The 24,721-nt window shown below is 51.5% G+C and overlaps 1 protein-coding gene across 1 annotated transcript; it reads right to left on the bottom strand.

Moving 5' to 3' along the window:
* Positions 1-13,846: 13,846 nt before the first annotated feature.
* LOC135189065 (proline-rich protein HaeIII subfamily 1-like) lies at positions 13,847-22,176 on the bottom strand (the record flags this gene model as incomplete). The annotated part of the gene is given in 3 exon segments (XM_064169043.1): positions 13,847-13,930; positions 14,344-14,511; positions 22,057-22,176. Coding segments are annotated over 3 exon segments (372 nt in total), but the record flags the coding sequence as incomplete, so codon positions are not given.
* Between the last annotated feature and the right edge of the window lie 2,545 nt (positions 22,177-24,721).

The raw sequence follows: 24,721 nt of genomic DNA, 5'->3' as shown, positions 1-24,721 counted from the left end.
GCAGGAGGGAGAAATTCTTGCCCACGAGGCTGGTAAGGCAGTGGAGCAGGTTGCCCGGAGAAGCTGTGGAGGCTCCAAGCCTGGAAGTGCTCCAAGCCAGGTTGGATGAAGCCTTGAGCAAGAGGGTCTAGTGGAAGGCATCCCTGCTGATGGCAGGGGAGGTTTGGAACTAGATGAGCTCTAAGGTTCCTTGCAAGCCAAGGCAGTGCAGTATCCTGTGACTGTGTGTGAGAGTGACCTGCTGAAGGTCAGAGCTTACACCTGAGGAGGCTGTGGTGGGAGCTGAGTGCCTCAGGGCTGAGCTCTGCTGGAGCCTGTGCCTTGGTGGTGGCAGCTGCTCGATGTACATCTCATGTACAAGCTGTGATCTCTGGCAGCAATCTTCTGGAGGCCATCAACTTCCAGCTGAGCATCATCTGGTGGGCATTTCTCTGGCAGAGTGCTGGGAGTGACCCATCGAGGCTGTCGGGGAGGTCTCTGTAAGGGAAGCTGTGATGATTTGTCTGCCAAGGGCTTCTGTGCATCTGCAGTGCTTCTCTTTCAGGTTTGCTCCCAGCTACAACAGCCTCACAGACAAGCACCTGGCTGGCTATTTCAGAAACACCAGGGTCAGACGGCAGCTGCAGAGATCAGGACTGGTGAGACTGAGGAGTTGCCTGTTTCAGAGGGTTTCTTTGAGTAGTGCCCAAGCCGTGCAGCCAGGCCTGGCTTTGTCTTTGGGGGCTGCTGGTGGATGCTGAGGGCACTCTAGAAGTGATGTGCTCACGCTCAGTTTGGACTCCATGCACCACAGCTCTTCTGCTGATGGTTCCACTGCATCCCCTGCAATGCAACAATCGTCCTGCTTAGCTGCATTGAGGTGGGGCCAGTGGCTGATGTGGGTGGGTGCTGTATGTGTTGGAGAGCTGTGGCTGAGCCCTGAGCTTCTCGGGGGGCAGGTGCAGTCAGTGATTCCATGCTGCACAGCCAGAGGGAGGCCAATCCACCTAGAGCTGATGTCCAGGCAGCAGATGACATCTGAGGGAGAGGCTGTGATAAATTCAGAGTGGGTTTGTGGTTTGCTCCATATTTCTCTTTGCTTGTTGGAGGTTGCCTCTGCAGGACCTTTCAGTCTGTAAATGCACAGCCTGGTGTTGGCTCTCAGAGGGGTTTCAGACTGTGCCCTGGGGGCACCTTTGAGCCTCCAGGTTATTTCCATAGCTTCCCTCGTGTTACTGGCAGATCTCAAGGAGTGGAAGGATCATCTCTGAGAAGGAGTACCAGAGAAGTGAAATCAGGAAGAACTACCTGCGACACCTGGAGGAGTGCCTGGTTCGTGCCATGCTCCAGAAGGTCCTCGACTTGCAGGTATGTACTCAGCAGTGATGGCCAAGCCTCTTCAGAGGCTTCCCTGCTGACAGCCAGTGTCTGTTAGCTCCTAGCAGACTGTCCTATGTAGCTGTGCCCTCACTTGCCCTGAAGGGCTCTCCCCTGCTGGGAATCATAGCACGGCTTGGCTTGGAAGTGGCCTTAAAGGGCCACATGCTGTCCTGAATCCATTCCTGCTCCTTGGTAGCCATCAGCTTATGGGCTGATGTTCACAGGGTTGGTTGGCTTCAGAAACATCTCATCAGAAGCAGATAGTTTGAAGTGGGTTCTAAATCCTGTCCCACTACACACTTTGGGCACATCCCCAGAATGGAGCTGGTCTCTGCCCCTGCACACATACTCAGCTCTTCCCTTGCCACGTTGATGGGCACAGAGCTGATGCCAGAGGGGTTGCATCAATCCTGGTTTCATCAGAGGCTCAGTGAGGGTAACAGGCAGAGAGCAGCAGGTGAGCGAGAGGCAGGACAGGGGCAAGTGTTGTGTCATTCAGTGGCACCTCCTGAGGTCTGCTGCTGAGCCTTCTCTTTCCCTTCCACTGGTAGCATCGGCAGCAGGTGGAGAAGAGGAAGCTGGGAAATTCTGTGAGGATGGAGAAGTGGGAGAAAATCAAGGTAAGGCCTGAGTGCTCCTGAGTGGTGATGGGAGCTGGCAGGTGTGCCCTGTGCCATTTGACAGGGGTTTATTGAGACACCTTCAGCCGAGCCAAGAATGAGGAGACCCACAAAAAGAGGCATTGGAGTCGAATCCTGGGGAGCTCAGCAGCTGGAGAGGGCTGCAGGGCAATGAGTCCAAGGTTGGGCACAAGTCTTCTGCCTCATCCCTCTCTCATTCTGCCCCTGGTCTCCTCTCCTCCCTCAACCAGCTGTTCCATTGGGTCCATGCAGTGAAGGGCAGAGAGGAGGCAAGCTGCAGTGTTGCTGTGAGAGGCTCTAGTAGCTGACAGACACCATTTGTGCTCTTTCAGATGGAAGGCTCCAGGTGGTTAGTGGAAGCTGCCAGCCCTGCCTGTGTCCCACGGCCACCGCTGCATGCCAGAAACCTCCCTGAGCTGCAGCTTGCAGTGCTTGGAGGAGCTGCTGCTCAGTCCCACCTGGTGAGTGATGCTGCACGAGCTGTAGTGTGAGCACGCATTGCTGCAGGTGTGCCGGTGCTGCTTGGCCTGCAGCATCCATTGAGGGACTGGGAGACGCCTAGGAGAGAGCTGAGGAGGGACTTTTTACAAGGGCTTTTGGTGACAGGCTGAGGGGCAATGGCTTTGAGCTGGAAGAGGAAAGGCTTAGACTGGAGGTGAGGAAGAAACTCTTTGCAGCGAGGGTGCTGAGACGCTGAACAGCTTGCCCAGGTCAGCCTGGTGTCAGCACCTGGAGTGCTGTCAGTGTCAGCTGTGGCTTTAGGCAAGCTTACAGGTGCAGCAGAACTCTGAAAGCCGTGGAGGTCTTGCAGGAGAGCAAACAGAGCTGCAGGGGTGCAGTGAGAGCAAAGTTTATTGCAGAAGGCCATGCTCTGGAGCTCTGCTTAGCAGCCTCTTGGCTGTCTGCAGAGAAGGGATGTTAATGGAGCCTTGAAGTCATAGAATGAGAGAATGTCAGGGGCTGGGAGGTACCTCAAAAGCTCATCTGGTGCAGCCCCCTGCCAGAGCAGGATCACCCTGAGCAGATGGCACAGGAACGCATGCAGACGGCTCCTGAGCACCTCCAGAGAGGGAGACTCCACAACCTCCCTGGGCAGCCTGTTCCGGTGCTCTGTCAGCCTGCCAGGGGAAAAATTCTTCCTCAGCTTCACGTGGAACCTCCTCTGCCTCAACTTCCACCTTCTGCCCCTTGTCCTGTCCCTGGGCATCACTGAGAAGAGGCTGGCTCCAGCCTCCTGGCACTCATCCCTTACACATTTGTAGAGAGGAATGAGTTCCCCCCTTAGTCTCCTCTCCGTGTTTGGGGCGGTGGCTCTGCAATGGAAGCTGTGCCCTGAGTTTCCGCAGCTGTTTTCTCTTCCCTTTCCCAGGCCTCCCGTCGACTGAGCACAACTCCCGTGAATGGCCAGCAGCCGCTCTGCCTCCCGCCCCTTGGCAGCTGTGCAGCGGCAGGAGCTGCACCCAGGACCCGCGGCTCTAAAGAGGAGTGCCGTGCACATGGGCACGAGGAGGTTGTGACCGTGGGGGTGGGGCCACGCTTCGTTCTGCAAGGGCAACGTTAGGGCAGCTCTGTGGCACTGCTTCAGTGCTGCGGCTGCCAGAGCTGTGTGCTGCAGGCACTCCTTGCACACGGTTACCAGCTCTGGCTCTCCTTTGTCACCTGCTATTAGTTTCCAAGCCATTGTCTCACTGCTCTCATGCCCCCTTCTGGATCACATGCAGCAGAAATGCGGTGACTTGCCTCGGAGGGTGCAACACCTCTCTGCTGGCAGCTTTTTCTCCCTCCCTGGAGATTGGCTGCAATGCAGAGAGGGAGGGAGCCCCCCAGGCAATGCCGAGAGCTCAGAACTGTTTGGCACAGCCAGGTGAAAGCATTGCTCTAGAAGTGTGTGTATGCTGCTCAGGGTGGAGAGCAGCCACAGCGGGGTTAGGCCGCCATGCCCGGGAGCAGGTTTGGCCAAGCCTATGTAACCTGTTACACTGTTTCTGCAGGGGCAGAGGATGGGCCCGAGGCTTGTGAAGGCGAAGGAGAACATGAGTGGCAGACCTGCGTGTCACATCCCTCTGCTCGGCCATTATGGGATGCCAGTGCCACCTCCTCACCCGCCACCGGAGCCCAAAAGCGAAGCTGCCAGGAGCAACGGGATGCCCAGCTGGAGACGCCTTCGTCCCATGGCAGCCCCGAACAGGCAGCTGCCAGCAGGGGTAAATTCTCTCTGTCTCTGCTGCCTGCAGGGTCACAGAGTCACAGAATCATTTGGCTTGCAAAAGACCTTTGAGATGGTCCAGTCCAAGCCTGCTCTAACTCTGCCAAGCTGCTGCTAAGCCACGGCCCTGAGCAGCACTTCCCTGCCCCTGGGGAGCACCTGCAGCGATGGGGATTCATCTGGGGAGAAAAATGCTGCTTAAAGAAGCAGCTCCACAGGGACTGAGCTCAAACCTTCCCTTGTGGTCAGTCTGGGCCTGTCTCTGAGCCTCTCTAGTCTCAGGGCTCCCAGGTGACCTTCTTGCGGCCCTTCAGTATCTGTGATTCTGTTCTACGAGATGCCTCCAGGGTACGACAGCTTTCTCTGCCACGCTGCATCTGCAGCCAGTTTGGGCTCCTGTGCAGGAAATGACAGGGTGCCAGGAGCCTCTGACTCACTAAACATGGTGCCTGCCCTTTGGGCAGTTGCATGCAGTGGAGTTTCAAATGGCCAGATGTTAAAATTGAGCCACCAAAACCTTAGAGATAAGTTGAAGGAGTTTTATTTTGGCAAGCCAGGAGCAGCGCTGGGCACAGGACAGTTTATCTCCACAGCTGCGCACTGCACACATGCAGCTGCAGGGTTTTTAATCCCTGCTCACACACACACTCACAAAGCAGTGTAATCCAGATTTTATCATTTCACAAAATGGTTGCAGTTTTTCCTGGAACTGTTGCGCATGCCTGCTAATCCTCCTGGGGTTCTCTCTGGTGGTCATGAGGCTGAAGTAACGAGTCTTCCTCAGGTGTCTTTGTGACTCAGCTATTTGCATCTTCACAGTCGCCTGCTTTACAGTCTCTTATCTACTGTGCTCATGGTGGTTTCTGTTCTTGTTCATCCCTAGCCTTGCTCAGTGAGCTCTGGCACACCCCTGTGTTGTTCATGTCCCCTATTCACAGGGGGCTATCTCTTCACAGCGCTTTCTGTTATCGCTCGCAGGTTCCAACATCTCCAGCTTAGTTAGCTCCGACACACCCTGCTCTGCCATTCGCACAGTGACATATTCTCATTTTCTCATACTCTTATATTCTTTGCCATTCTTTTATTGACATGGGAACCATTTTTCACAATCCCCCATTTTCTTTTTGATCATATTTACCCATGTCAGTGCTTCCGTCCTTCTAAGTACTCTTTCCACTCAACTTCGACTCCCTTCTTCTTCCTTTTTCTTGAGGACATACGTCTTTATGCCTGACCCTCCCCAGTCTCCCTGCATTTCTTGTACTGGTGTCTGGATCAAGCAAATAAAGCAAGGAATTATGCATATCAATCCTCATAACCACATAAAATAAACCCCACTTCTTTCCATTAAGCTTTTGATAACAGAAAGAAGGCTGGTTATATTAATCCAATAGTACAGACCCTCTTCCACTTTCCTGGCAATTCTGCATAGGCCCTCTTTCCACAAACCCAGAATAACCCATCTGGTACTTGCCTTGCAGAATCACTCCTTTGAGGGATTTCCCAAAAATTCTTTAGTCCAATTATCTCCATAAAAGAGTTACTGTTATTTTGTGAATGATAACACGCAGTTTCATTAGTACAATTCTTATCCCAAATATCCCTCAGGGCTATGTGGCCACCAATGTGAGGCAGAACTACTATTAGTTGTTAACAGGTTCCTACAACCTAATTCTCCTACCCTTTTTGGAATACATCTCCTTTTTGCTTAATACAGCAATGCCCAATTACCTCATTGTTTAACATCCATCCTTCAGGACGTGTGATTCTGTAACCTCAGTCCGGTTCCACTCACTGGGCTGGGGTTAACAACTCTCCTTTCCACGGCCATTGTTCCGTCATTTGGGTACCCTATTGCTAGGTTGTGACCTACCCAAAAGCGGTGTCCCCCTAAGGAACAAATTTCTAATTGTTGCATATTATAACAAGCTGCATTCATGTGGGTGTGGGAGGTAAAGGTGACAAGAGTTTGTCTTCCATGCTTCACCGTTTGGTGGCATTTTAGGCAGGGACCTGTAGTCCCAAACCTGAGGAGGCCAAGCATTCGTCCAGCCATTCCCCACACTTTTTCCCCTCTGTCTCCTCCGTCTACTCGGTTGCTTTGAGCAACGGGGTATGTCATCTTCTCGACAGCAAGGGTATTCTTCAGGGGACTTAAGAGCTCTCCTCTCCAGGTGTCCTCTTCACTCTTGGATTGCACAGTACCTCCACACTTCTGCTCTTCTACCTGAGTATCCAGTTGATATTGTTCCTATCTTTTCAAATTGTCCAGTGTAATATCAGTTAATTCTCCTTTCAATTTTACTTAAACCCCAGCACCCTTGATGGGGGCAGTTATACCTACAATGGTGCCACCAATTTTCATTGCAACTTACATATACATATATAAAGATCTTACATGCTTGGCATAAAAAACCAAAAACCAATCACACCCCTTTTGTATACATGTGATCAGCGAGTTGGAGGTGTCTTCTCCTCGGGAGGTGTGTGTCCACCTTTTCTCAGCTGACCAGATGGTGATTTCTGTGATCGGTGAAACAAGAAATACCCTCCCCAACATAGAGTTAAAGAAGTTTCTTTTCAGTTCCTCATTAATCAAGTTATTTCTGGTCATAGTCTGATGTATAACTATATTCCAGCTTTACTCATTTCTATACAGGCTTTTCTCTCTCTTTCCCCCATATCAGGGAAACCTACATGCTCAGGTTATAACAACACTTTTTACTGGTACTACTTTATTTTACATTATAGAATTTGTAGAGTGCAACATCTGATTGCTTCCATTAGTCCTTCGATATCTTCGAACATTTGATCTGGGGATGATGTAGCACCTTGCTGAAGTGTAATGCCAAGAAAATAATAAAGTTTCTCCTCTACTCCTAAGTTTCTCTAAATGCCATTTGCAAGCCATACAGACTCCTTCCCTCAGGAGTCAATCTTTAGGTTCCCGTCAGTGTCTTGCACACAATCCACACCATACATAGCACCATTCAAGCTCGTCTGCACAATGCTTACATGACTTTTGTTCCTATTCAAGTTGCCTTACTGCTGTATCAGTGCTTAGTAAGACTTCAAAGGGTCCTTCCCATCGAGGGACTCATGGTTCAGCTTTTCAAGTTTTTATCAGCACCTTTTCTCCCGGTTTAATGTCGTGCACTGGGAAACCCAGGGGTGGTGTTTGAATTAAAGCACCAATGTCTCTGAGCTCCTTCATTCTTTCTGCCAATGCTTTACCATATTCAGAGATGTTGCAGTCTCCGACTAGCTTTTCATCCATAGGCATCCCCTGAGTATATGGCATTCCAAACATCATCTCATTTCCCACTTTTCCTTCTAGAAGTTCCAATGCTCTATATAAAGTATACTATTCACAAGCCTGAGCCGACCACCCAGGGCTCAGGGGTTCTGATTCTTTAACCTCTAAGTCCATTCTCACAATCTCATATCCCAGTTTTTGTTGTCCTTCTATCACTCTTGAAGTTCCATCTATAAATAATTTTCCCCTTCTCTGAGCTCACAATCCTTTAAATCAGGCCTCACCTTCACCTCCAGTTCTATCACTTTAAGACAATCATGCTCTAACTTTGAGCTGGATTCCCCAAATAAAATTGAGCTGGGTTTTGGACCCCTATAATGCCCAATTCTAATTAAGGGGTATCTATGAGTATTGCCTCTTATTTAAGCATCCTGCTATCTGTTTACCACTTTTCCACTTTTTGTTGCATAATTTCCCTTACATTATGCAGGGTAAATACCTTGGGAGGATAATTAAAAGTTATCTTTCTAACCTCTTCTACTAACAAAGCTGTGGCCACTATAGATTGTACACAGGCAGGCCACCCTCCACTGACAGGGGATAATCATTTGGAACAGTATGCTACTGGTTTCTTCCTTCCAGCCCAGCTCTGGACCCACACTCCATATGCCCTTTTGTTCACTCACATTTACAAATAGGAGGAAAGGTTTCTAACCTTTTTTCTCCTTTCTCCAGCCAGTGCCCCAAGTATTTTACTTCCTGCTTTGCATACTGGAGTTTTCCTTTAAATACTTTGAGTCCATTCTGGGCCAAACAGTTCAACAATTTATGTTTTCATTAACTATTGATTCATATTTCCCAGCAAGCAATAGATCATCCTCATATTGCAATCATTTTATCTCTGGATTTAAATCTACCTTTTCCAATATCTTTTCCAGAGCTTATCCAAATAAGTTAGGTGACTCTGTGAACCCTTGGGGTAGCACAGTCCACCTCAGCTGCTGCTTCCTCCTGGTTTCTGGATCCTCCCATTCAAAAGCAAAATAATCTCCCATTCAATAGCAAAATAATCTCAGGATGCTTTGTTTAATGGGCAGGCCCAAAATGCATCCTTCAAATCTATAGCACTACACCATTGGTATACTGGACACAAGCAGCTCACCAGGGTATATGGATTAGGGACTACAGGGAACTTCATCTGTGTTCTCTGGTTCACTGCTCTCAGATCTTGTACAAGCCTGTATGTTCCATCTGGCTTTTTTACAGGTAAAATGGGGGTATTATGGGGAGCCATACAGGGTTCAGTAAGCCCTGTTTCAGGAGCCGGTCTATCACTGGCTCCTGTCCCTTCCCAAGAGGCTATAACAGGTCATTCAATTCTGTTCTTTTATCAGTTTCAATTTCTACATTTTCTAATATGGGGACCTTAAAGGTTTCCCCTCCCACCTCTGTTGTGGTTAAGGTTCTCTTTCCCTTCTCAATTCCCTTAGGAATGCTCTTAACAGTTGTTCTTTCTGCTCCTTTATCAATTTAAAATTCCACTTCTTCCCTCTGGGAACCTACTAACAATTTTATCAAGGGCTCTCCATGTCCCGGGGTCCCCAGGAGGTAGAGCCCCTGGCACCCCTATTTTTCCTTGAATTTTTCATCCTGTGTCTTTTTTTGCGGCAATATTTAAGAGTAACACACAGGAGGTTCTCTTTCTTTCAAACCCTGACTCTCCAGAGGTCCCTTGGGCCCCGTCCCTTCTGGGCTTCTCTTAAAAGATCCTCTCAAAGGATCCTCCAGCCCCTGCCTCGCCAGTCTTCTGGTTCCTCTAATTTCCTTCTAATGTCCCCCTCCCAGTGTTGGCCACAAACTGTGTTCTCAAGAGGGCTGCTCCAGCAGGTGGAGTTGGATCTGTGCTGGAGCACATCTGTAAACTTTTTCTTAATCTTTCTACCCAACCTGTGGGGGATTCTTTTTGCCTTATTGATCCCCAGAGGCTTTGTTTATTTTCTGTCCTCTGGGGACCGCTTCCTTTACGGCCAGTGCCGCGGCCAGGGCGGGGCGGGGGGGGGGGGGGGGGCTGAAGCAGCTGTGGCAGGGGGAGGGGGCAGGGTTAAAGCGGCTGCCGCCAGAGGGGGGGCCAAGGCGTGCACCGCGGCCAGAGCGGGGGGGCTTAAACGACCGTGGCACTGGGGAAGGGGGGGCTGAAGCGGACGTCGCCAGAGCGGGGGGGCCGAGGCGGGCGCCGCGGCAAAGAGGGTGAACTACATACAGGGGTGGTTGGTTGTCTAAGGGCTCCTACTCCTCCTCTTTCTCCCCTCTGTCCCCTTCTTAACTTCTCTTTCGGGCTGAACGGTTCCTACCTGCTCAAACACTGCCAGGGCTGGACAAGCCCAGGCCCCAAAGGACCCAAACATACTCTTATATTCTGCTTTGCCATTCTTTTATTGACATGGGAACCATTTTTCACACAAAGCAATTTCTTGCCCTTCTGCATGTGACAAAACACTTTCCAGTCTGAGCAGTTCAGTGGCTGCCTTCAAAGACAGGAAGCCTGAAGTGTGTGCTCAGCCACCAGCTTCGTGTGCAGCTGTTGTGGGAGCTGCAGGCTGAATGCCCTTGCTGTGTGCTTGCTGCTGCAGGAGCCTGGAGGGCTGCACAAGCCCTCTGTGCACAGCAACGTGCTCGTGACCATGGTCTTCCTGGGCAAACCTCTGCACTTGGTTCACGGTGACAGCAGCTTCAGGGACAAGATCCAAGTCTACCAGCAGCACTGTGGAGGAGAAAACCTTTGTGTGTACAAAGGCCTGCTGCTGGAAGGAGGTGAGCGTGGTCAAAGAGCTCCTCCTGATTCTGTTCACGTCTTTGTCCTTTGGCTAAAATGTGGCATCCCAATGGTTTCAGCTGAGCTCAGTCAAGGTGTGCTGAGGCAGGGCTTTTCTGTACCATCTGCCTCCACACTCAGGCTGCCTGTACTGTTCCAAGGCTGAGGGGAGGTTCCAGTGAGTGCTGCAGGCGAGGGCAGCAGGGATTTAGAGAGGTGATTGAACCAAACTCTGTGACTTAGATCAGTTTTGCACAGAGGAGTTTGGCCAATGAAGCAAACTGCGTAAGGGGAGTGCAGCCCAGTCCCCGCAGCGTGGAGCTGGGCAGCAGCCTCAGTGCCCTCCAGGCCTGGATGCAGAGCAGGCTGACATAGCTGCAGGAGCAGCATCTCTCAGCTGCTCAGTGAGTGTGAGCAGATTAGTGCAGGCCCAGAGCCACCAGTGTCGCTGTGCTGACCTGAAGCCTGGTCGCAGCTGTGAGGTGCTGTCCTGAGGAAGGGCTGTGCCCCACTGCAGGAGCTCTGTCCTGGGGCTGCACTGCTCCATGCAGAGCCACAGCAGGAGGAGGAGAAGGACAGAATGGAAGGGGCTGGAAGGGATCTCTGGAGCTCAGTGAGTCAAACCCCCCTGCACTAGGACAGGGCACACAGGGACCCAACCAGATGGCTCTGGACAGTCTCCAGAGAAGGAGACTCCACAGCACCTCTGGACAGCCTGCTCCAGGGCTCCAGCACCTTCACACCAAAGCTTTTCCTCATGTGGAGGTGGAACCTCCTGGCTTCCAGTTTGTGTCCATTGGCCTCGTCCTGGCACAGGACAGTGCTGTAAAGAGCCTGGCCCCTTCTTCTTGACACCCACCCTGCAGAGATCTGTGACAGTAGTGAGATCCCCTCTCAGGCTGCTCTTGTCCAGGCTAAAGAGCCCCAGGTCTCCCAGCCTTTGCTCCTCAGCTGTAAGGCAGGTGGCAGAGTGACATCTCTTTGGAGGAAAACAGCTGAGGGCTGGGTGCCAGGTGGCTGGGGCAAATCTCTTTGTAGTGGTCAGCAGCAATAAGACAAGGGAGAGCAGCTACAAACTGGAGCAGAGAAGGTTTCACCTCACCATGAGGAGGAGCTTCCTTACAGTGAGCGTGACAGAGCCCTGGAGCAGGCTGCCCAGAGAGGTTGTGGAGCCTCCTTCTCTGGAGGCTTTGCAGCCCCAGCTGGGTGCGCTCCTGTGTGAGCTACCCTTGGGGACCCTGCCTGGGCCAAACTGAGTAGAAGCTTTCCCTCTGAAGCCTTTCCCTCCTGCACCTACAGAGAGCTTTCAGCTGACCTCCAGGAGGCACCATGGCTTCCCCTTCAGCCTCACCTTCTATCTCAACGGGCTGCAAGTGGACAGGCTGAGCTGCTGCTGCAAGTTCCAGCTGCAGAGGCGTTCCCGGCTGGGGGGCAGGCAGGGATCCTTTGGCTTTGTCCACGTGGAGGGAGCATCTCCTTGCCACAGGTATGGTCCCAAGGACTCAGCAGCCCACCTGTGAGAGACTTAATCCCTTGTTTTCCCTGGTTTCACCTTTTGGCACCCCCCAGCTCTGTGGCACCTGCTCTGTTTCTCAGCACTTTCTGGACTGTGCAGAGCTGAGCCTGGCTCTCAGAGGCCCACAAGAGAGCTGGTGAAGGCTGTGGGGAGCAGGGCTGCTGAGGAGCAGCTGAGGGACCTGGGCTTGCTTAGCCTGCAGGAGAGGAGGCTGAGAGGAGGCCTCATTGCTCTCTACAGGAGGCTGGACTGAGCTGGGGGTTGGTCTCTTTTCCCTAGAGGACAAGAGGAAGTGGCCCCAAATTGTGTCAGGGGAGGTTTAGGTTGGGCATGAGGGACAATTTCTTTGCTGCAAGAGTGGTCAGGCACTGGGACAGAAATTCTGCTCTACTCTCCCCTGGTTTGTCTCCTCCAATCTATGAAAGGGAGGTAGCGGCCGTAGAATTGGCAGTGGCCAAATATCAGCTCCTGGGTGGGCTCTAGAAGGCTCTGAAGTGGAGTTTCTGAATGGACAGAGTCACCAGAGATGGGTTCATTTCTGCCTGAGCCAGCCCCACTGTCTGTCTGCCTTCCCCCTCTCTCTGGTTGCTGCCTGTGTGTGCCTGTCTCTGGCCAGCCCTAGCAGCCTGAGGTGGTCACTAGCAAGCATCTCCGCTGGCCACATTCTCCCTGTCAGGGAGAGGTCTTCTGCCAGGGCTGGCAGAGAGGCTGCCACTCCTTTTGATGCCAGAGCAGCCTGCAGAGGAGGGACACCTGATCACTTTGGTTTGCACCTGTCACTGCTCCCACTGTCACCGTTCAGCAGGGGCAGTGCTGTTCTTCCTGGGGGAAGAAGTGCAGCTGTGGCAGTGCAGCTCTCGAGGGTGCCAGGGTGCTCCTCCGAGTGAGTTGCCCTCAGCCAGCCGGGGGGCTGAGGGCCAGTGCAGAGGCAGGAGCCTGTTTGCAGTGCTGCTGCTGAGCTGAAGAGCTGCCTGGCTCTACTGCCTTTCACAGCAGGGCAAAGGTGGCACTTGCCATTCTCCTTCTTCTTTCACAGGTGCGCAGTGGCAAAGCATGTGGGCAAAAAGCCATCCCCTGCCAGGAAGAGAGAGGAGAAGCCCGAGGCAGAGCCTGTGGCTTCCTGGGGAGATGGAGTGCAGAGGGAGCCAAGTCAAGAGGCTGAAGCAAGGGGAGCGGAGCCTGCTGTGGGGGTGGCCCCTGGGGGGCAGATGGAGGGGACAGAGAGCGAGGCAGCATGGGGAGAGCAGCCACCTAGGGCAGAGGAAGTGGCAGGAGCACAGCTGGGCAGGGAGGTGGCTGCAGCCATGCCTGAGGGGAAAGAGCTGCACAGGGAGGTGGCTGAGGCAGGAGAGGCCACAGAGGAGACTCTGGGAGTGAGAGGGCCTGCAGGGAAGAAGGTGGTGGGTGAGATGGTGTCTGAGGCAGAGGGCCGAGTGGAGAAGGACCCTGTGGAGAAGGCAGAGAGCCTGGTGGAGGAGGCAGAAGACACTGTGGAGGAGGCAGAGAGCCTGGTGGAGGAGGCAGAGGACACTGTGGAGGAGGCAGAGAGCCTGGTGGATGAGGCAGAGGACACTGTGGAGGAGGCAGAGAGCCTGGTGGAGGAGGAGGCAGAAGACCTGGTGGAGGAGGAGGCAGAAGACCTGGTGGAGGAGGAGGCAGAGGACAATGTGGAAGAAGCAGAGAGCTCTGGAGACAAGGCAGAGAGCCTGCTGGAGGAAGCAGAGAGCCTCATGGAAGAGGCAGAGGACACTGTGGAGGAGGCAGAGAGCCTCGTGGAGGACACAGAGTGCACTGTGGAGGAGGCAGAGGACAATGTGGAGGAAGCAGAGAGCCTTATGGAGGAAGCAGAGAGCCTCATGGAAGAGGCAGAGGACACTGGAAAGGAAGCAATGGGCCCTGATGAGGAGACAGAGGGCCCTGAGAGGGAGGAGGTAGAGAGGCTCATGGATGAGACAGAGCTCGGTGGAGGAGGCAGGGAGCCTGATGGAGGAGGTAGAGGACCCTTTGAAGAATGCAGAGGACTCGGGGCAAGAGGCAGAGGGCTCTGGGGAGGAGGCAGAGGGCCCTGGGGAGGAGGCAGAGGGCCCTGGGGAGGAGGCAGAGGGCCCAGAGCAGGAGGCAGAGGGCCCAGAGGAAGAGGCTGCAGGCAGTGTGAAGAAGACAGAGGGCCCTGTGAGGAGCCAGAGGGGCTTGGGGAGAAGGCAGAGGGTCCTGTGGAGGAGGCAGAGGAGCATGGGCAGGAGGCAGAGGGCCCTGGGGAGGAGGAGGCAGAAGACCTTGTGGCGGAGGAGGCAGAGGAGCATGGGGAGGAGGCAGAAGAGCATGGGCAGGAGGCAGAGGGCCCTGGGGAGGAGGCAGAGGAGCATGGGCAGGAGGCAGAGGAACATGGGGAGGAGGCAGAGGAGCACGGGGAGGAGGCAGAGGGCCCTGGGGAGGAGACAGAAGGCCCTGTTAGGGAGCCAGAGGAGCACGGGGATGAGGCAGAGGGCCCAGGGAAGGAGGCAGAGGAGCATGGGGAGGAGGCAGAGGAGCATGGAGAGGAGGCAGAGGAGCATGGGGAGAAGGGAGACGACCTGGTGCAGAAGGCAGAAGAGCCTGGGGACGAGGCAGAGGACCCTGGCAAGGAGGCAGAGGGCCCTGGGGAGGAGACAGAAGGCCCTGTTAGGGAGCCAGAGGAGCTCGGGGATGAGGCAGAGGGCCCAGGGAAGGAGGCAGAGGGCCCTAAGGAGGAGGCACAGAGCAGTGTGGAGAAGGCAGAGGGTGGTGGGAAGGCGGCAGAGGGCCCTGGGGAGGAGGCAGAGGGCTTTGAGGAGAAGGCAGAGTGCAATGGGGAGGAGGCAGAGGAGCCGGGGGAGGAGGCAGTGGGCCCAGAGGAGGAGGCAGAGGGCACCGTGGATGAGACAAAAATCTTGGTGGAGGAGGCAGGGAGCCCAGTGGAGGAGGTAGAGGACCCTTTGAAGGAGGCTGAGTGCAATGTGGAGGATGCAGAGGAGCCGGGGAAAGAGGCAGAGGGTCTGGTAGAGGAGGCAGAGGAGGTGGTGGAAGAGGCAGAGTGCAGTGTAGAGGAGGAGGCAGAGGGGCCTGGGGAGAACGTAGAGAGCTCGGTGGTGGAGGATGAGGACCCTTTGAAGGAGGCAGAGTGCAGTGTGCAGGAGGCAGAGGGCCCTGGGGAGGATGCAGAGGATCCGGGGGAAGAGGCAGAGGGCCCTAGAAGGAAGGCAGAGCGACCTGAGGAGGAGGCAGAGGGTACTGTGGAGGAGTCAAAGGACCCTTTGAAGGAGGCAGAGTGCAGTGTGGAGAAAGTAGAGAGCCCTGTGGAGGAGACAAAGGGCCCCGTCAGGGAGCCAGAGGGCTGTGGGGAGGAGGCAGAGGGAGGTGGGGATGAGGCTGAGGATGCTGGGGACGAGGCAGAGGGTGGTGGGGAGGAGGCAGAGGGCACTGGGGATGAGGCTGAGGGCCCTGGGGAGGAGGCAGAGGAGCCTGGGGAGGAGGCAGAGGAGCATGGGGAGGAGGCAGAGGAGCACGGGGAGGAGTCAGAGGGCCCTGGGGAGGAGGCAGAGGAGTATGGAGAGGAGGCAGAGGAGCACGGGGAGAAGGCAGAAGGCCCTGGGGAGGAGGCAGAGGAGCCTGGGGAGGAGGCAGAGGAGCCTGGGGAGGAGGCAGAGGGCCCTGGGGAGGAGGCAGAGGAACATGGGCAGGAGGCAGAGGAGCATGGGGAGAAGGGAGACGACCTGGTGCAGAAGGCAGAAGAGCCTGGGGACGAGGCAGAGGACCCTGGCAAGGAGGCAGAGGGCCCTGGGGAGGAGACAGAAGGCCCTGTTAGGGAGCCAGAGGAGCACGGGGATGAGGCAGAGGGCCCAGGGAAGGAGGCAGAGGGCCCTAAGGAGGAAGCACAGAGCAGTGTGGAGGAGACAGAGGGCCCAGTGGAGGAGGCAGAGTGCTGTGGGGAGGAGGCAGAGGGAGGTGGGGATGAGGCTGAGGGTGCTGGGGAGGAGGCTGAGGGTGGTGGGGAGGAGGCAGAGGAGCATGGGGACGAGGCTGAGGGTGGTGGGGAGGAGGAGGCAGAGGGCACTGGGGACAAGGCTGAGGGTGCTGGGGAAGAGGGTGAGTTCTTACTAAGTTCACCTCAATAAAGTTAGTCGTTCTGCACTAACAGGATGTGATGATTTGGGTGCTGCCTGCCCCCCCACTTAAGAAATTCCCCCAGCCTAGGCTCAGCCCATCCGGGAATCAGAGAAGTGAAGCTTTATATTCACAGCTCAGCACAGCAGACAAGCAGACACTGACAGTATTTACAGCTGCAGACAGAAACAGGCAAGGTAAAAGTACTACAGAAACACAGCAGCCCTGCCAGAAAGCAGAGTCCCCAGGAGGGGCTCTGTCATGGAGAGTAGCAAAAGCCCCTCTAAAGTCTCCATGTCATGCAGATTTTTTATGCCTCACATTAAAAAGCCAAAAGCATCGAAAACCAAAACAATCTTTCAGTCCCATGGGAAGATTTCTCCCTAGGGTAAGTGAAAGGTAAACACTGGCCATGCTTCCCTTTCACTTGGCCTTGGTTCTCAGACAAACAGGCTATTGTTTTGGTTAGTAAAACCGGCTTTCTCAGGCCTACCCAGTGTGATAAATTTCGAGGACAAAAATCTCAAAGTCCAATTAGAATTTATTTAATTACAACGAGCAAGCAGGATAAGAGGCAAGAATCCGTGCTGGACGACAAGGGGGAGTCCCCGCTCCGCCCACTTGCCGCCGCCCAGCTGGTCCCGGTGCCCCCTTTTTATAGTCCACCCGCTGCCGCTGACAGGTCCCCTTCGAGGTAAACAAGCACTCTGCGCATGTGTGTTGCTGTTGCCGAGGGGTTTCTTTCGACCCCCTGGTGATCGCTTGGTGGGAAACCTCTCAGGCAGGGCAGGTGGGAAAATCCTCTCAGGCAGGGCAGACCTCTGACCTGGGCTTCTGAAACTCAAAACTTATTAAAACCTTCTATTACCTTATTTTAGTGAACAAAACATATTGTTCCCTATCACAATCCCCCATTTCTCTTCATTTTTGTTCACTAAATCTTTGTAACTCTTCTTTAGCTAATTCTAGTGTCTCCAATGTTTCATTTACAGACAACTGTTCATATTTGGCCCTTATAAACATGAGATGTGCAGCTCTATCTGTCCCTGCTTCCCACAACCTAACTCCCCAGGTCTTCCCTATTAACCATGCTTGGTCTTCTGGTTTAGTAACATTGATATAAAGCCACATACAATTTCCTGCGTCTGCAATGCCGCCTCCCTAACGTCTTGGGGGTTTACAGCCATAGGGACCCCATCCCACCTTCAAATATTTATCTGGATTACTGACTCTCCAGTCTGAGGCAATGGTTTCACAACCCCAGTAAGCACAATAATAATGTCCAGGATAGTTACAATATCCTTTCCCTGGGTTTGAGCTAGGACAAAAGTAAAAACTTTGCAAGTTCAAGCAGGGCTCGGTAGGCACAATGTCACATAAGTAACAAGTGAGGCTAGGGGCACCAGGGGTAATTGTACCTTGTATAACCCTTTGATCTTCCAGTCGTGTTAAAGTCCATTTAAATGGCTAGTGAGGCAGATGTTCATCTGCTTTTGTCCCCTTTACAAACAGCAAGGAATACAAAACAATAATTTGTAGAGTCAAGTGATAACCATTGGCACAAGAGGTGGGGAAAGCCCCGGAGTTTTTCCTATCTCCTGGTTGCACTCTGTTCCCCCTGCTAAAATCTTCTTTTCTGATATGGTCCCATAAACATTTCTCCAATGTCCCTATTTGAGGGTTCTTCTCTCCACAGTCTTTTATCCCTCTGCCTCGCTCGTTGACCCGGTTGCTTCGAGCCACGAGGGATACCATCTTCTCGGCAGCAGGGATATTCTTCAGGAGCCCTCTGGGACAACTTCTTAATCCTAATGTTTAATGGGACGTGTGCTGCCTTGGGATTTTTGTCAAACAGGTCTGACAGGTGCAACCAACAATGCCTACTATATTTTAGTTCAATTTTGCCAATCAGATTAGTCCCTCATGCTTCCCCTTATTTTCCTTCTGGGATTCAAACTCCCCTAAGTGGGATCCCCTGTCTGCAATGTCCCACCACTTGTCTCTACAAATTTTACAAAAATGGTATACAGAAAAGAATAACAATCTGAGTTACAAATCAACCCTTCTTATTCATTTACAGCGTCTCTTCTTCTTTGTAATTTTAACTTTAAGTCCCCTGGTTCTCCAATTATTTGCCACTCAGGTGCTGGCCCTTCCACTGGTCCTTTAATTCTGCTGGCATGAGTCCATCCTTTTTCAGCTGTCCAGAGCGCTGTTTCTGTAGTGAGTAACACAAGATAAGGGCCCTCCCACTGCGGGTTTAGAGTTGTCTCCTTCCACGTTTTTATCATCACCCAGTCTCCTGGGTGCACCCGGTGTAGTTGTAGATCCAGTGGAGGTCTTTGTGCTAGCACCCCTTTCCTCCATAAGCTTTCCCTGTACTTCATTAGATTTGCTATATACAGATTCATGTTTTGATCTCTTAAGATTGGGTGATCTTGGGGCTCCCCCATACCATAGGGCATTCCATACAGCATTTCAAAAGGGGATATTCCCATATCAGTTCTGGGCTGTGTCCTAATGTTTAATAAGGCCAAAGGTAGACATTTTACCCAGGATAATTTGGTCTCAATCATGAGTTTTGTTAGTTGCTTCTTAATTTCCCCATTCATTCTTTCTACTCGCCCAGAACTCTGGGGGTGCCAGGGGGTATGGTGGTCCCACTGTATCCCCATTGCTGCCATAGTCTCTGTAATAATTTTAGACACAAAATGGGGGCCCCTGTCTGAGTCAATGGTTTCTGTGACTCCATACCGGGGAATTATTTGCTCTAAAAGGGTCTTAATTACCACCTGTGACGTGGCCCTTGCTGTAGGGAAGGCCTCTACATAATGAGTCAAATGGTCCACTATTACTAATAAATATTTGTATCTCCCCACCTTAGGTAACTCAGCAAAATCTAACTGAATCTTTGCAAATGGCCTTTGGGCTGCTGGCCTTCCCCCTTTCAGAGGTTTCCTCAAATTTACTTTATTTACTCTCAAGCAAGTAGCACATCCCCGTACCACCTGCTTTGCTAAGTCATCTACCCCAATACACATGTGATTTGTAGCAAATTGGTCTATTAGTGCCTGTGCTCCCCAATGCGTTCTGCTGTGCATTCTTCTCATCATTTCTAAAGCTACTGATTTGGGCAGAACAGTTCTATGATCCTCTGGAAGTCTCCACTTCCCCTGAGGGTCTTCTCGTAGCCCCATTTTCTGCATCTTTTCTTTTTCTTGTGTGGTGAAACTAAGTGGCTGCCAAGGTTTTTCTCCAGGGGAGCAGGCCTCTGCTCCTAAATCCTGCCCCTGCTCAGAGGCAGAGTGCACCACTAACAGTGCAGCCCTTTTTGCTTCCTGATCTGCTACATTGTTACCTCTGCTCTTATAATCCATTCCCCTCTGGTGTCCCTTTAAATGTACCACAGCAATTCTCCTAGGCCCTCTCAGAGCCTTTAGCAGTTCCCTAATTAATTCCTGATGAACTAACCCTTTTCCCTGTGAGTTTATCAATCCCCTTTCTTCCCATATCTTCCCGAAAGTATGGACAACTCCATAAGCGTACTTCGAATCAGTAAAAATAGTGCCTGATTTGTTCTGCAGCAATTGCAATGCCCTCAACACAGCATAAAGTTCACACGCTTGTGCCGACCAAGATTTACTCAGAGGCCCTGACTCTACAATTTCCAATTTCTCTCCCCTAACTATGGCATATCCAGAAACCCTTTTTCCATCTATTACCCTGGACGAACCGTCCACAAACAATCTCTCTCCGTCTTCTAGCTCCTCTTCGTCCAGATCAGGCCTTATTTTAGTCTGCTCTTCTATAACTGATAAACACTCATGGGTTAATTTATCCCTGTCTGGTTCCCCATATAAAAATTGAGCCAAGTTTTGTAAACCAGTTACTTCTAAAGTTAATTTTGGAGAATCCAGTAAAATCCCTTCATATTTTAAAAGCCTAGCATCTGTAATCCATTTATCTGCTTTCTGTTGTAGTATTCCCCGAATGTTATGGGGAGATAATACCCTCAGTTCCCCATTAAGGGTTATTTTATTAGCCTCCTCTATTAATAAAGCACTGGCCACTACAGTTTGCAAGCAAGTAGGCCATCCCCTACTTACAGGATCTAATAATTTGGATAGGTATCCTACAGGTTTCTTCTTCCCAGCCCATTCCTGTGTCAATACCCCATGAGCTGTGCCATTTTCTGTATTTATAAACAAATAAAAGGGTCTTTTTAAGTCTGGCAGACTTAAAACTGGGGCATTAACAAGGTCCTGTTGTAGCCTTTTCAACTGCTCATCATTTTCTTCGTCCCACTTCATTAACCCATCCTGACTTAGTTTCTCATATAAAAATTTAACCTTAGTACTATAGTTTTCTATCCATTGCCGGCAATACCCGACAAGGCCTAATAATTGCCTAACCTGTCTCTTACTTCTAGGAGGGGGCATGGAAAGGATCCCTTTTACCCTTTCTGGGTCGATCTTCTTTTCCCCCTTTCGAAGGTAATGCCCTAAATATCTCACTTCTTCCTCTACAAATTGCAGCTTTGCCTTAGACACCTTTAATCCCTTTTCACTTAAGAAATTCAATAACCTAATGCTTTCAGTTCGTACCTCTTCCTCTGTTTCCCCAGCAATAAGGAGGTCATCCACATATTGAAGGAGGACTACTCCTTCTCCTGTCTGGTATTCCTGTAAGATTTGTTCTAAGGCTTGTCCAAATAAATTTGGAGACTCAGTAAACCCCTGGGGAAGTACAGTCCACCTTAACTGCTGTCTCCTATGTGTGACTGGGTCCTTCCACTCGAATGCAAAATAATCCCTACATCTCTCATCTAGGGGACATGTCCAAAATGCATCTTTAAGGTCGATTACACTATAATATTGTTTCTCAGGGCCCAATCTACTCAACAGAGTGTGAGGGTTTGCTACTACAGGGAATCGAGCCATTGTCCTCTTATTTATTTCCCTCAGGTCATGTACCAGCCGGTATGACCCGTCTGCCTTTTTCACAGGCAGAATGGGGGTGTTAAAAGGGGACATACATGGTTCCAAAAGTCCCTTACTTAATAATCTTTCTATCTCTGGCCTCAACCCTTCCTTCCCCTCGGAGGAGATAGGATACTGTTTAATTCTTATTGGCACCTCAGGGTTTCGGAGGGTGACCAAAAAAGGAGTTATGTTAAGTTTCCCTACACGGTCCGGGGTGTACCAAACTTCTGGATTAATCCTTGCCTCATCTTCTATTCTCAAGGGGCAGAGTTTTATCCTTATCTCCTTATCAATTACTTCTACATTAACACCTAACTCAGTGATCAGGTCTCTCCCTAGTAAATTAAAATCTGCCTCTGGAACTAATAAAAAAATTACCTACCCCAATTTTAGATTCTGCCTCTACTAACACATTTTCAATTATTGGAACCTTAAATGGCTCCCCTTTAGCTCCCACCACTTGGGCAGTTTCTTTAGATAGTTCACATCCTCCTGGCAATTCCTGAACGGTAGACTGCTCCGCACTGGTATCTACCAAAAATTCAACTTCCTGCTGCTGGGGACCTATCTTTAACTTTATCAAGGGCTCTGGATGTTTCTGTGCCCCCAGCAAATAGAGACCCTGACCCCTCTAATCTTCCTGAAAAGTTTTCTCATCCCTCAATCTTTTCCTACAATTTCTTCGAAAATGTCCTTTAACACCACAATAAAAACACACATTTGCTTCTCTCCTGTCCACTTGAGGAACTCCTCCCCCATTTCTCTGGCTCATCGGTCCTGCCTTAGGAGGGTTTTCAGATCTACCTGCCTCCCTGACAACTGCCATCATCATTCTGACTTGTCTCCGATGATTCTCTTCATCCCTTCTGACATATACCTTCTGTGCCTCCCTCAACAACTCATCCAGACCTCTGTCCTGCCAATTGTCTATCTTTTCTAACTTTCTCCGGATGTCCTCCCATGACTTGGCCACAAACTGTGTTTTTAATAAGGCCTGTCCTAGCTGAGTTTCGGGATCTAGGCCTGAGTACATCTGTAAATTTTTCCTCAGGCGTTCTAACCAATCAGTGGGGGTCTCATCTTTCTTTTGTCTCTCATTAAATGCCTTATTAATATTTTGCCCCCGAGGTACTGCCTCTCTTATTCCCTGTATAATTATTACCCTTAAATCCTGCATATTGGTTCGATGATCTTGTTGCTGGTGGTTCCAGTTGAGATCCTGCAAGGGCCACTTGGTATCGGCTAAGGGTCCCTGGGCATGTTGGGCGTCCCATATTCGCATCCCTGCTCGTCTAATCATACCTCTCTCTTCAGCAGTAAACAGGATGCTTAATATAGATTGCAACTCCCCCCAGGTGTAAATACTAGGTCCCAGGAACTGGTCTAATCTTTCTGCCACCCCCAAAGGATCCTCTAAAAGGCTTCCCATCTCTTTCTTGAAGTCCCGTACATCTCCTGTGCTCAAGGGAACTGATACAAATCCTATAACTGGGACAGGGCCTGGACCTCCCATGGGCATCTCCCGGAGAGGGTATAAATTATGTCCTCGGGCCCGTCCCCGAGTTATGGGTCCCTGTATGTCATCTACGGGCTCATGGTGATCTTCTTCCGGGGGTGGTGGTGCGTTGGGGGGTGGTTGTTCCTCAGGGGGTACATATGGAGGGGGAACAAGGAGAACCTCCTCTTCCCTATTCTTCTCTTTCCATTTCTCTTTTAGGGGGAATAGCAATGTGTCTATGCCAGGTCTAGTAATCCACACACTGGCATAATCACTTTCCTCCTTACTGAAGGGACGTTTACTATTCACCCAAAGGGTTAACTTCTGCCTCACCCAATCCTCTATTGCTCCAAACATCGGCCAAAAAACTTTCCTAGATACCTCCTTTCCTCCCCACACTACTACACAGAAATGAATCATTTTAGCTTTGTCTTTATCCCCTGTGGTAGGATAAGATTCCCAATTGTCTAACATAAATCCCAGTGGACTATCCCTGGGTACCGGTGGAAGTCTCATGGGAGCCAGGGGCTTGCTCTTCCCGTGTCCCATCTTCTGGAGCGCCCTCAATCAATCCATGTGTGCGTTCACTCGCTTCCCCTGGTTCGTGGCTCACGCCCTCGCGGGCAATGAGAACCGCACTACTGAGGGTCCCACTCACTTGGGTTAGTGCCGAGCTGCTGGCCCCCCTCTCATTCACACACACAAACGCTGCGCCTCCAGGAAACCTGACCCAGACTGAACGGTATCCCCCACAGATTACTCACGCGTCCTGCGTCTTCGTCCGGACCTTTGTGCACAAAGTTTACAGGGTCTGCCGGCCCTCCTTTGCCTCTTATTCTGAATTTGGGTTCGTCGGTGCAGCGATGACAGAAGCTGGACTACCCGGGCTGCCGATAAACAGGTGGCGGGGCGCCCCCCAGGTAGAGCCAAAGCCTCTATCCTGCATCTGCATCTGAGTCACGGCACCAAATTGTGATAAATTTCAAGGACAAAAATCTCAAAGTCCAATTAGAATTTATTTAATTACAACGAGCAAGCAGGATAAGAGGCAAGAATCCGTGCTGGATGACAAGGGGGAGTCCCCGCTCCGCCCACTTGCCGCCGCCCAGCTGGTCCCGGTGCCCCCTTTTTATAGTCCACCCACCGCCGCTGACAGGTCCCCTTTGAGGTAAACAAGCACTCTGCGCATGTGTGTTGCTGTTGCCGAGGGGTTTCTTCCGACCCCCTGGTGATCGCTTGGCGGGAAACCTCTCAGGCAGGGCAGGTGGGAAAATCCTCTCAGGCAGGGCAGACCTCTGACCTGGGCTTCTGAAACTCAAAACTTATTAAAACCTTCTATTACCTTATTTTAGTGAACAAAACATATTGTTCCCTATCACACCCAGCACCTGCAGGTGGGCTGGCTTGAGGAGTGGTCTTAGTATTGTTTAGGCAATGTTACCCAATTGTATAAGTTGCTTACTGTCTTGTGCCAATCTATGTGAATAACGTAAGAGTGGTCCGAACTGGTGGGCAAGTCCTATTTGAACATTATAAAAATGGTGGACAGGCCAGGATGGGGGCCCTTTTTCGTCCTTTTCGCCCTTTTGGGTTTTCTTGCTCCATCTTGGACCTCGCTCCTGCCTGCTCCAGCCTCGCCTCGGGCGGACACGCCAAGCCGCAGAGGCTGGGAGCCTGCACATGCCTGGACCCTCACCGGGAGAAAGGGACTCCCTACAAAGCTACAGACTGTGAGTACCTGACGAACTATTAAATCAAATCACAAAGACTCGAAAGAACTCTCTTTAAACATCATAGACTCTTCAATTTGCCATTTTCGGAAATGTTACTTTGACCTCGATCAAAAGAATTCACAAGGGTGGCGTAGTTTCGGGAAGAGGGAATTCACATTTTTGCAATAAATCACTGATAAAATAGTCAACGCCTCGCGTATTTTCCCCATAAACTCTGCCGCGAAACTGCATTCCTCGACAGGCTCCCAACCCCCTTCCACCTCCTTCCCAGCCCTCTGCTTACCCCAGCCTTTGCCTTACGTTCAAGGTGAGTGTAGAGAGTCGGCCAGGGGGGTTAGGCAGCAGCAGGCTCAGTCACACAGAGGTAGGTTAGAGAGAGAGAAGTGCAGCCCAAAGCCAGAGAGCAAAACTGCCTTACCTGTGTTTGTGTTCCTGTCCTTGTGCTGCCTCTGGCTCTGAGCAGTCCCCGTTCATGGTCAGGATGCTTTTCCTCCTCTTAGTTTCTCTCTGGCCCTTTTTGTTGAACCTGATCTCCTGCTGGATGGTCTGAAAGGTGCTGTGGGAGCTGCCTGCTCCCTTGGGCCAGGCTTTGCCAA

This window comes from Pogoniulus pusillus, chromosome 30 (genome assembly GCF_015220805.1).
Source record: "Pogoniulus pusillus isolate bPogPus1 chromosome 30, bPogPus1.pri, whole genome shotgun sequence".
Taxonomy (NCBI): Eukaryota; Metazoa; Chordata; class Aves; order Piciformes; family Lybiidae; genus Pogoniulus; species Pogoniulus pusillus.
The sequence above is the reverse complement of the archived record's forward strand: the minus strand, read 5'-3'. Positions and strand labels throughout refer to the sequence as shown.